Source organism: Hesperophylax consimilis, chromosome 20, assembly GCF_061612785.1.
Source record: "Hesperophylax consimilis isolate HC1 chromosome 20, BYU_Hcon_1.0, whole genome shotgun sequence".
Taxonomy (NCBI): Eukaryota; Metazoa; Arthropoda; class Insecta; order Trichoptera; family Limnephilidae; genus Hesperophylax; species Hesperophylax consimilis.
The window spans coordinates 32,008,760-32,021,685 of record NC_142855.1 but is presented as its reverse complement, the minus strand read 5'-3'; the positions used below and the strand labels follow the sequence as shown (position 1 = coordinate 32,021,685).

General features: G+C 34.7%; 1 protein-coding gene across 1 annotated transcript; it reads right to left on the bottom strand.

Annotated features, from left to right (window-relative positions):
• Positions 1–479: 479 nt before the first annotated feature.
• On the bottom strand, positions 480–5,187 carry LOC149414556 (uncharacterized). Its single transcript, XM_089644227.1, has 4 exons — positions 4,894–5,187; positions 2,010–2,156; positions 1,505–1,583; positions 480–501 (listed from the first exon to the last, which is right to left on the bottom strand). Exons 1-4 carry the CDS (start codon positions 5,027–5,029, stop codon positions 480–482), a joined length of 384 nt encoding a protein of 127 aa, XP_089500353.1. The 5' UTR covers positions 5,030–5,187.
• Between the last annotated feature and the right edge of the window lie 7,739 nt (positions 5,188–12,926).

The window sequence follows — 12,926 nt, the reverse complement described above, 5'->3', positions numbered from 1 at the left end:
ATTAACACAAAAAAATTATTTTTAATTCATGCACACAAAACACCTACATAGTTTCTGTCACGTGCTACACTACTGCTTTAGGATACTCATTATTATTTGTGGGAAACAAACTACTTATACAGGTTGTCCGGCGGTAAAGTGAGCTACCTTCAGGAGGTGATTCTACGTGATGGTAGGAGTATTAAAGATTCTTATTTTCGAATTAAGGTCGAATTCGTGGGCAGAAAAGTGTCTCTTTAGATCTCCTTTCGGACGGCACGAATAGTTACAGTAGGAACATGATAAAGGTATTTTACAACTGTGGGTAAGAATATGACTTTTAAGATTTCCCTTTGAAGAGCATGAATATATTTAAAGTTTGGACATGAAAAATGGTTTTTCACCAATGTGGATAGTCATATGTCTTTTAAGATTTCCCTTTGAAGAGCATGAATAGTTGCAATCGGGACATGAAAAAGGTTTTTCACAACTGTGGGTAATCATATGACTTTTAAGATATCCCTTTAAAGAGCATGAATAGTTACAGTCAGCACATGAAAAAGGTTTTTCACCATTGTGGGTAATCATATGTCTTTTAAAATTTCCCTTTGAAGAGCATGAATAGTTACAATAACGACATGAAAAGGGTTTTTCACCACTGTGGGTAATCATATGTCTTTTAAGATTTCCCTTTGAAGAGCATGAATAGTTACAATTGGGACATGAAAAAGGTTTTTCTCCACCGTGGGTAAACATGTGGCTTTTTAGATTTCTCTTCCAATAGCATGAATAGTTACAGTCAGCACATGAAAAAGGTTTTTCACCATTGTGGGTAATCATATGTCTTTTAAAATTTCCTTTTGAAGAGCATGAATAGTTACAATCACGACATGAAAAAGGTTTTTAACCACTGTGGGTAATCATATGTCTTTTAAGATTTCCCTTTGAAGAGCATGAATAGTTACAATCGGGACATGAAAAAGGTTTTTCTCCACCGTGGGTAAACATGTGGCTTTTTAGATTTCTCTTCCAATAGCATGAATAGTTACAGTCAGCACATGAAAAAGGTTTTTCATCACTGTGGATAATCATATGACTTTTAAGATTTCCCTTTAAAGAGCATGAATAGTTACAATCGGGACATGAAAAAGGTTTTTCACCACTGTGTCTAAACATGTGCCTTTTTAGATCTTTCTTCCAATAGCATGAATATTTACAGTCGGGACATGAAAAAGGTTTTTCACTACTGTGGGTAATCATATGACTTTTAAGATTTCCCTTTAAAGAGCTTGAATAGTTACAATCGGGACATGAAAAAGGTTTTTCACCACTGTGTCTAAACATGTGCCTTTTTAGATCTTTCTTCCAATAGCATGAATATTTACAGTCGGGACATGAAAAAGGTTTTTCACTACTGTGGGTAATCATATGACTTTTAAGATTTCCCTTTAAAGAGCATGAATAGTTACAGTCAGCACAAGAAAAAGGTTTTCCTCGAGTATGGGTGCGCAAATGTCGTTCTAACGCTGATCCGTAATTGCAGGAATAGTTGCAATGAGGACAATGGTGTTGTTTTTTTCCAGGACCTGTCTTCCGGAAGCCGCCTGAAAAAGATTATGCATAAAGCGTATAAACATATAATAAATGTAAGCAGACACAGTAAAATCATAAAAGAATTGGAAGAGCATAAATTATTTACTTGAGTCTGCTTAAAAATTTCTTTGACTGTTGAGCGGGTTTTACAATGTAAAATTAACAACGACAAAAATTCCATGGCTCTGGAATGTGTTACATGTAGAATTATTTTATATAAATTCAATGTGAAAACACAACAAATTATTTATATTCTGGTCGAGGACCTTACCACTCCTTAATTACGTTTTATTTACGGCCAACGCTTTAATCAATTATTTAACTAGTGAACTCAGTACAAAAATAAATTATATTTTATTTTTTGATGCCCTGGTGAAAGGCAACAACAGAATCAATAAAATTTAATTTTGTAAAAAAAGGATAAATATTCTGACTACCTGCGATCTTGGTAATCTTTTCGGAGTGCTCTAAGCATTCTTTTTTAACATCTGGGAGGTCTATGTCAATATCTGTGTAAGGCATTCCCCCTCTAACTTCTTCTCGGGATCCTGATTCTGCCTTGATGGTAACAGTTTCAATATCACCTGGAGAAACGAAACACAATACGAATAGTGATATGCTGAGAACAAAAGTGTATTACATTCAAAATTACGGTCGCCCCTCTCTGGAAACACTATATCAAATGATATTTTGATTGTGAGAAGCGTTTTAACGGTCGTAAAAGACGCCTGTTGGCGGTTAAGGAGTTACTTAATATGAAAAAAAATTATGATTAAAAATGTATTTCATAGTGGACTAAAAGTCACATGAAGTGAAATTCGAATATTTAAAAATGCAAGATCAAATAATACAAAGAAACGACCAAATGGTTGAGGGGATTTAAATAAATGCAATTGCATCATCTTATACAGGTTTTATCAACAAATAAAGTTATTCCGCGAGAAGAAGACTAACTAACTAACGCCGACAGAGAGGACGGACCACTAAAAACTCGCTCTTGACACACTCTTCTTGCCTAATTCATATTCATACATACTCTTTTATAATTCTGACTCTTGAGATGGCACGACTCGAGTAATTGGTTCACTTGATCGTGCCATGTCTTCCTCGGGCGTCCCCGACTTATGCTTCCATTCGCATTATCATCAATATTCTCATAACAATTTTTCTTCGCTCATTCACTCTACATGCCTAAACCATCTATGCGACCCTTTCTAAATCTTACTCACTACGCTTACATCAGCCTTGCACTCTTTGCGGATCTCCACTTTTTTCACACCATCATATATGGTTTTACCACACATACGCCTCGGGGATCTCAATTCAACAGAATTCAATCTACCATAATCCTTTCTCTACAAGTTCCATGCCTCACTTCCATACATCAGAATAGGTACCAGCAATCCATTGTGGACTGCTAACTTCGCTTCATCCGACAGTTTTTTGTTAGCGCCAACAGCGTTCAGTCCTTAATTTATGGAGTTACCTGCATTTACCCTTCTTTCAATATCTCTGTCAGCCATCCAATCTCTCGTTAACATCCTTGCTAAATACATATCCTAATCTGCCTGCTCCAAGTATTCCTCATTCACACATATACTGCACACTGTTTTCGTACTCCCTCTTTTAAAGACCATTACTTTTGACATACTTATAATCATCATAAACTCATTCTTCATACATAAGTTCATCCTAGATAGTCGATGCACTTGTAAAAAATTATACACAACGAGCTGCTTAGATCACTGTATAGGGACGGCCACAATTCAAAAGATTACCAGAAATATTTCGATAAAATACGACGGTGAATGGAAAGATCACCGGCGCGTGTCTAATTGTTTATGAACAACAGGTATAACCGAAAGCTTTGGACCCAATAAAGTGGAGAGCACGAAACATGTCTTACTTTGTAATAGCATCATTTTTTTAAGAAAGAAAAAGTCAGGATGCAAAAATTACCTTCATAAAGATTTCAACGACGATCTGTATGCGAGAATTGTGGAGTCACTACGCACTACCGCTAAATAAGCACCACAACCAAACAGATTCCAGAATGAAATGACAATGTCATAAATATACCACAATGTGTAGATTTATTGTGAAAAATCACGCAATGGGTTGGGTCCTTTGGCAGGAAATTGAAAATATCGAGAAGAAAATTCAAATCTGAATTATAAAACATCAAAAAACAGCGGAACAAAAAATTTGTACAGATTCGAAAGAATTTTGTCAAAAAACCAACAACTCCTTAAAATCAAAAGCGGCAAATTACTAAAATAATTCGCGGTAAATCCTAGAAATATAGAGATTTTTTGTGGAATAATAACGAAGGCGCACCTATCAACTTACGACTGCTGGAATGTTCCCGGCTCTAGTAGACGCGGGTGATATAAATGAAGGCACGCAGCGCTACAGTTCACTCAGTTCTCAGAACTCAGTCATTGAGTGAATATACAACAAACCACCGACTCCGCGAGAACTCACATTTGCGCCTAGGTCTTGCGACATCTTCGCCGGCCTGCACATAGGCTTTGAGACATATTCGCTGGTCTGCGCCTAGGCCTCGCGGCATTTACGTCGAACTGAGCGGGCCGCTTCCTTTATGAGCCCTTTAGCACTCTTATCATCTGCCCTCGAGATTCAGCGCACCTCTGGCTTTCATCTCACTGGAGCACCTGGAAGACCATGATCTTCACCACCAGTGATGAATATAACCACTCAGATTATCTTCACCAGCAGCATCGACCATCGGTCTGGAGTCATCGCTACAACTACACTGACTACTCCCTAAAGTCACTATGATACCACACACCTTTTTTCACTCGTCTCTCTTTAAAGTCACCCCCAGACATAAAAGCTACGATAACTTTGCAAAAACTTCGGAAAGAAACGAACCCACCTTCTAAGTAAAACAGAAAGGTTTCAAACTTTTTTTCTTTTTTTTTTGAATAACTTAATGAGTAAAACCTCAAATGGTTATATTTGATTATTGAAGACAAAATATTAAAGATGGGAACTTTTGAAACAGAAAAATGAGAAAAAGATAGTTGCATCTAGCCAGGACCCACGCCTTGCAGCTCTTCCAACTTAGCTAATGGGGCCCTATCTCCACAGGTCATATTCAACTGTATCATACTTCGAATAAGAAATACCAACATTATCTTCATTTACTCGTAGCGTATTATGTAGAATCGATATGTAGGTATCAGCAATGAGCATGTCTTTATAGCCTAGCAAAAACCTGCAGTTTAATTATATATATTATATATTTCCTATTGTATTTTGCGTCTGTGTAACAGGTATATACTAACAAATAAATACCTGAATTGCTTTCGGAACCGGATTGCGGACATTCTTTTTTGATAAAACGATAATCCATTTGCATTTCCGCAAGTATCACAGGAACTCTCTCTTCAGCATTTGTGCCTGGTTCTAATTTGATGGCGGTGGAATCCATGCTTTTACGTAAGGATCTGGTAATTCGATTTTACTTTTACTTTGTAATGTGGTTGAAGGATTTCTTATGAGAAGGATGGCTGTTTTAGTTCAAGTTGTTTAAATCAACGAAACGAGTAGACAAAATATTATAACCAACAAAAAAGTGACAGCAAGCCCGTGAAGATTTAGCCATAGAAATTACACAATTAAGAAAAAAATCCAGGAAATCATTTAATTCAAGTGTTGCCATTTAAAGTCAAACACCATCGAACAGATGTTACGTAACAACAATGACTTTTTTGATTATTTACATCAATTGTTTTAATGTCTGTGAAAAATTTACTTTCGCTGCCTTAATGCTTGTATGGTCAATAGACCATTTAGCAAATTATACAAGAGACGTTTTCTTGGTTTGTACAGGCAAATTCTAAAAAATTCTCGTAATTGGTCATTCCGTTTTATACATATCATGTGTAACAGGAAATGTTTAAAGATCATTTTTCTTAGATTGAAGCTATAATAAATATGCCCAATCCATATTATGACTTTAAAGGTGGACGTTGAACATGGCTTGAAAATGATGAATGTAAGTTTGAAAACACTGCACAAGTACAAAGGTACCTACCGCTAATATACTACTATCGGTTGTCGGTGCATGCGTGATTTAAAAAAATCCTGAGTGATGCGTTAAATTAATCAAGTTCAATTTTCAGTTGAAAATTTGTACTGATTACTATTAAACCAAATAAAGTAATCAATATTTTTTTATTTGAAATGTGTGTTGGTTTGTTTTTTATTGTTTCGTTGCCTTCATTTGACAAATGTGATATTTAAAGTTTCCGTTCTTTAGTAAAAAAAACATTTCTTTAGAAAGTTCTTATTTGCCGTGAGCTCATTATTAATGTCGATTATCGTGAGTAAAATATTATATTTTAAATACTTTCAGCTCTTAAAATCCTAAAATTATAATATCCCGCAATTTGGGTAATGGGTCTGCGCTAGTATACCGATACATTTATTATTGTTAGTCGTGTGCCTAGTTGGTTTTATTGTAGTTCCTACATAAGAATTTATTTATTGTTTTTCATGCGACTAAAAAACAAAAATCTGAAACTTTTAATTGAATGAGTTCAAAATTGAAAGATTTGGACTTCGTTTTCATCAGCGATCTCAGCAGTGATAACGGACTAAATATGTGTCGTAGATGTCTTTCAATCAGACTATGAGGACAGTCGACTTTTTGCACATTTCCGTTTCCTGGCTCTTTTGTTGTATTTCTTGAATAAAAATAAGTTTTAATGCACTAATATAATTTATTAATACTCATTTTAGGTAAAAGTCCTAAGTTTGTAAATAAATAATTGAATAAATAAATAATAAATGAAGCATTCTGTATATTTGCCTAGCAAATTCAAGAAGTACATATAAAATATGGTGAAAAGGCCTATAAATGACATAATTTTAAGACTAACCTTTCTATTTGAGCTACTGTTCTAAGGTTTATTGATTTTGGAGTCGGTGAAGTCATTTTTTAGTTCAATAACAGTATATATTCGCAATTAAACGTATTTTTAGTGGAACAATTTCGTTGTTAGAAAACAACTAAAAATTCAAGACCTCAACCTTCTGCGGGATGTTGAACAAATATCTAGGAACTTTAAAAAAAATATTATATTCATAACTTTGAGTGTTTGAATGTTCAATATCCAGGAGATTGAACAAATAAGAACTGAAACATTGTTCCATGAGTGGATATTGGCACTCGAAAATTGCTTAAAACGTCACTTAAAAACCAAAAAATATGTTTTTTTTAGCTTCATTAACCCTTTCGTCCCGGAAAGAAAAAAATCACATTGGATCCGAAGCTGGGTCACTCAGTCCCCCAATTTGTGTTGCTTATTAAAAGGTGTTAATGACCTAATTCGATGAAATTTGTTTTGGTTATAATTAGAGGGAAGTATATATTACATATTTCAGTAGTCATTATCAAAATCGTTTCATAAATAAAGTCATAATTAATGTTCTAATGAATTTAGACCATAACGCATATGTTTTCAAAGAAAACAGAGAAGGCGGGTACGTAGCAAGCATCGCGCCTCGTTTCCGAATCTCGACTGCCGATTGGCGATTAAGCGTCGACGTGGGTGGCTAGTTTCTAGCATAGGATGGTCTGCAAATGATGAATATATTTTTTTATTATATATTTTTTAAACAAATCTACCACTACTAAACTGGTTTCGGATGTTATTGCGAATATTATAGCATATTTAGATATTAATTAAGGTATTAAATTCTTTATTCTCCTAATTTATGATTTGATATATTATATTTACATTTAGGATCAAATCGTAGTGTTTACCTTACGATAAATGATGGGTTCGTTTGAAGGTATATTACGGGCGTAAAATTGATAATTAAAAAAATATATATACAGGGTGTATCGGCACTAACCCGACAAACTTTAACCAGCTATTCCTTAGCACATTTGGAGTAAAAAATGTTATGTGCACTTTGCTGTCCGGTTACGTTTTTTTTAATAAAAAATTAATTAAACATATTTTCACCACATGTCACCACTGTTTTATCCTTTGTCAAAATTTGAAAGCAACATCGCAACTTAACTCGCGTGTCGCTGCGAACGAAGCCCGTATTACATAATCCAGTACCAGAAAATAAATATTTTATTTAACAATAATGATTATTCACATTTTTCGTATGCGAATCACTGATTGTCTTCTTGTATTGTACACATCAGTTTTATTTTTGTATCTAAATTGTTTCACCTCTGGAATGCTCTGGTTTCACCTCTTACGCGTTTCACGTATTAAATAGTCTAATTTTGAAACTAAGAAACTAATTAGTAGATTTCCTGAATTTATATTCGAAGTCCAATAATTCTGAGCACTTTTAAAAACAATTTTCCTCACTTAGGTACTTATCAATAATAATAATTGGATTATTTTAACAGCGCCGTTGTTTTTTAAATCACCGTAAGTGCTCTGTCAAAATGTTGCTTGCTAGGCTATCCTACAACGTATATTTTTTTAATAAATTTAGTTATTTACAACTTCGCGAAATGTGATTTATGAATATTATTGCTTTAGAAGCCTTCCAGAATTACCGGAATATAACGAGCAGCTTGACACACTTAAGTTTATTTCCACTAATTTGAAGGTACAAAGAATGTATAGTTTTAAAAACAATCCCGATGAATCAAAAAACGGTTCATATAAAACTGCTGCGCAACACACTCACAAAGGAAAGCACTCACACAAACGTCATGACTGCATTGGGTTGACCACCTGCAAATGAATGCTGCCAGATTGCTAATTTATTTACATAAAATTATTAAATTTTATTTAAAATATCGCAAATTTTTTAAAAAATCGACAATAAATTACAACTATAATTAAAAAAATATTCTTAACCCCACGCTTTTTCGTAATTGATTAATTAATTCAGAATTTAAACGTTGCTTGAAATAACTAGCCGTATTTGGTGACCAAATCTGAATATCCAGGTTTAGAATTTAAACAATGCTTGAAATAACTAGCCGTATTTGGTGATCAGATCTGAATATCCAGGTTCAGAATTTAAACAATGCTTGAAATAACTAGCCGTATTTGGTGACCAGATCTGAATATCCAGGTTCAGAATTTAAACGTTGCTTGAAATGACTAGCCGTATTTGGTGACCAGATCTGAATATCCAGGTACTTCCTCACCTTCCACTCCTTCCCTTAGCCATAAAACTTTCCCCAATTCAACATAAAAATTGTGTAGATATATCGGATGTTACGAAATGCATGATAATTAGACCCCAAAATACTTAATTATTCAGGAAAATAAACCCCTGAGTCATCAGTTGGAAATACCAACGACATTAAGTGAAATTTTAAACAATGCGATAATAGGAATTAGCAAATAATAATTTACGACATTTTACTCAGAAATCAATAAAGCCAGGATAATAAAAATAGAAAGTTATCACTTACGTCGTCTGTAAGTGGCTTAACCACAGTTTGATAATGCCGTCAGAAGGTGAAACAGCTGTCACGCGTAATAATAATTACAACTAGCAGAACTTGTTTATAAACACACTGTTTTTATAAATTTAATAATAAGACTGTTAAAAATTAAAAAAATCTCTAAATTGAAATGGAGTTCTACAAACTAAACTTAAAATCAAATAAATTTATTGCGAAGGTTCAAAGTACTGTACTGTAATATTATTTTTAATAATTTTTGCGTGTTTAATTATTGTTTGAAGTCAGATTAAAGCGATTAAAAAACCCACCTGGCAATTCTTATTCGAGTTTCGTTGTATACTTACGTATTGGCGCGCTTTACAATCACAATGGTATGGCATCATTCGTCTCATTTTTAAATATTATTATTTAGTGTGTAGGAAAGAGCGATGATGGTTTTCGACACACTTGCTTATAAAAGCCCACACGGGACTTGAGACAGAATACGTGTGAAAGAGATGACAGTAGCGCGGCGTTGCCAAGTACTTTACCCCTATACTGGGGCAGTAACGGAGTGTGGAAATTTTATTTATTTTTTTGTTTTTAAAAGAAAAAAATGTTACCGGACAGCAAAGTGCCCATAACATTTTTTACTCCAAATGTGCTAAGGAATAGCTGGTTAAAGTTTGTCGGGTACGTGCCGATACACCCTGTATATACATATTTATATATTCAGTTAAAAGTTTTTCATTTTAGGACACTTATATTTTTAACGGTGAACGGTTTTGAACCGCAGATGACATCAAATCAACGCGATCATCTGGGAACGCGTCCTTCTGTCAAGGTTCGAAATAAAACGGATTAAAACAGTGAAAAAACAAGGTATTTTAAAACTGTTATAGTTATATTTTATTGTAACCTCAGAAATACCTGTTTTTGATGTTTTTTTCTGTGAATATCCCACAAGAGTCCCAATTGCTCCTAACCATGAATGTGATTTGTTCCGCGGCACACCAAATAAAAATGCCTTAAAAAAGTAAATGTACTTTATTGATATGAATAAAGGAAATCATAATCTATATCTAATCATTTCATGAAATAAATATGAATCTCGAACCAAATTTACAACTTATGTAAAGATGCCATAATAAGCTGCGAAAATATGCAGTTAGATACCGAGATGGAAATTCCGACCCTTATTTCATTAATAAAATCAAACGACTAAATTGCAAAATTTAATATCTAACTAATCACGCCGTTTCCCCGCAGGGGTAGGCAGAGAGGACGGATCGCCAAAAAAACTCGGTCTTGGTACACACTTCTTGCCTCATTCACATTCATACATCGTCTCATACATACTCTTCTATTATTTTGACTCTTGACATGTCCCGACTCGAGTATCTGATTCACTTGATCATATCATGTCTTCCTCGAGCGTCCCCGACTTCTGGTACCATTCGCATTTGCATCATATATCCTCCTTACACTTCGATCTTCACTCATTCGCTCTACATGCCCAAACCATCTAAGCGTCCCTTTCTTAATCTTACTCATTACGCTTACATCAGCCTTGCACTCTTTACGGATCTCCACATTCCTCATTCAAATTTAATATCGTATAGAATAAATGTTTTACACCCCTTTAAGAGTATTTAAAAAACACCATTGCCAAAGTTTAAAATGTACTTACCAGTCTGAAGATGTAACAGAGAGAAACTGGTTCGGTCTCACAGATTATAATTATTTACGATAAAGTTAGGAATCATAAACTAAAACACAATTATTGCTAACACACGTTTGCGATAAACTTTTTAAAACCATACTGTACTTTTTTCAAACTCCTTGTTTACACTTTCCTTCAAAATTTGTATATAAAATAAATGTCTTTGTCTGGTCCATGTGTTTTTCATGTGAGAAATAGAGACAGATATAATTTTAATCTTGTGCATAAAATTTGTGACACACACCGGATGTATTCCAGACAGGCCGACATCTTGGCCCGGCAAAAGAACATCTTAGTATAGCAAAAGGACATACGAAATATGCAGTGTAAGCGACCGGAATTTAGCCCTTTCTGTATAACTTCGAAATTAGTAGCTACAGTTAGTATTGTCCATTTATGCCGACGCCCATATTTCAACTAGTGGTCAATCATTTAAGTAATGCAAAACGGTAAAAAGTAATGGTAGGAAAGCAAACGTGACTCAAATATTACGACACCGCCCTTTCTATTAAAATGCAACTTTTACGGTCGAGTTCGTATCTCGCGGGATCTCGCCACCTGCATAGCTCGGCGAATATTTTTAATGGAAGGGATACGAGCGGGGCAACTACAGCAATGTTACTGAGCTGCAGTGAGACGGAAGGGGGAGTAAATTTCCAGAATTTGTTGTAAATTATTTAATATCTAAAGAAATATAAATGCGATATGTTTTTTTCAAATGTAGATCGATAACTGAATAGTTTTTCTAGGATTTCCTAAATTAAAGAGTATGTGGTGTAAAAAACAACTGAGATAAAACATAAAACACTCTTTTGTGTACCAGTGTTCCCCCTGTTCGGTGCGCGAGTGTTAATGCGCAATAGGCTAATGAACATATTGGCATTCATAACTCAGCTTTGAAAAAAAAGGTCTATTGAACATACATGAACTAAGACAACGACATCTGTCCCTCGGTTTATCTCTTCAGTGTGCTTATAGAAGCGATTTATTCCTAAAATCATACGATTATAATTGTTTCGTAATCCGAATTGCCGACTTTCATAATTACAGAGCGGAAAAATGCACCGCGCATTTTTCATGGTTTTTCGCTAAACATGCATTTTTAAAGTGATTAGAGCAACTTTTTTTCTTTTTGCGCTAAAAAGGGGCAGTTCCTGTAGTAAATGATCTTATTAAAGTTATCTTTACCAGCCTCCCAAATTGTTGTAAAACAGTTTTAATCGGATTAAAATACTAAGATTTTTTTTTAATACTTCAACAAAATGTGTTGGTGACTTTTTGAAAATAATGTGCCTGTTGTAGAAATTAAAAAAAATATATTTTATAACTTTATTATGTAATGCTCCTGTTTTATCAGTAGATGTTGAGAGAAGTTTTTAAATTTTCAGTCACAAGTTTCCTGATAAAAAAAATATAATTTTCTCTTCGAAAACTTTGAAAAATACTTAGTGGTTAATATTATGAATTGTAAGGCATAATTTGAATATTCAGTTTACATATTATTTTTTACTGTTCGGTCTAGTCTTTTTTATGTCAATAAACTACTTTTAAAAATACAGAGAATGTTTCTTTTATCGAAATTACCTTTCCCAATGGCGGGTGTGGGTACCGCCGCCCCGGGAATCAATCATTGGATAACCAACACCTCTGCTATAGGTCACCCCGAGTGGTTCGTTACGTTAGTTTAGTAGGCAGGAGTGCCCGGGTTCTCGGGATGAGGTTTGTCCAGGTCTCGGAGGTGCATGCGTCTGCCCACCAACTCTGAAGAGAGGCCGGTTGAGGGAGACCCTTTCACCTCTTCAGCCGAACTCTCTCTACACATCGCATTGAAAAGTGGGAGGGACGGCTTTATACGACCAAACACATTGACTCCCATATTCCTACCCATCCTTACATACCTTTTTCATTCCCATAATATCTTCTCCTTCATTCCCCAAAAATAACAAGCCAAGAATAGTAAATTGAACAATTTATTTTTATTTTTGTTTCATTTGTATTGATGGCAGCACTGAACTTCTGGGAGGGTTCCATTTACAAGCGTTGGAGCCAATTCCTGATGTAATAGATGTCTAAAAGTGAAACAATATCTTCATTTGTATTGATGGCAGCACTGAACTTCTGGGAGGGTTCCATTTACAAGCGTTGGAGCCAATTCCTGATGTAATAGATGTCTAAAAGTGAAACAATATCTTCATTTGTATTGATGGCAGCACTGAACTTCTGGGA

Coding starts and splice junctions, on each gene's coding strand:
- LOC149414556 (XM_089644227.1), bottom strand. CDS start 5,029: ATGGATTCCACCGCCATCAAATTAGAACCAGGCACAAATGCTGAAGAG. Junction 2,157..4,893: donor CGGTTCCGAAAGCAATTCAG/GTATTTATTTGT, acceptor TCGTTTCTCCAG/GTGATATTGAAACTGTTACC. Junction 502..1,504: donor TCCTGCAATTACGGATCAGC/GTTAGAACGACA, acceptor TGCTCTTTAAAG/GGATATCTTAAAAGTCATAT.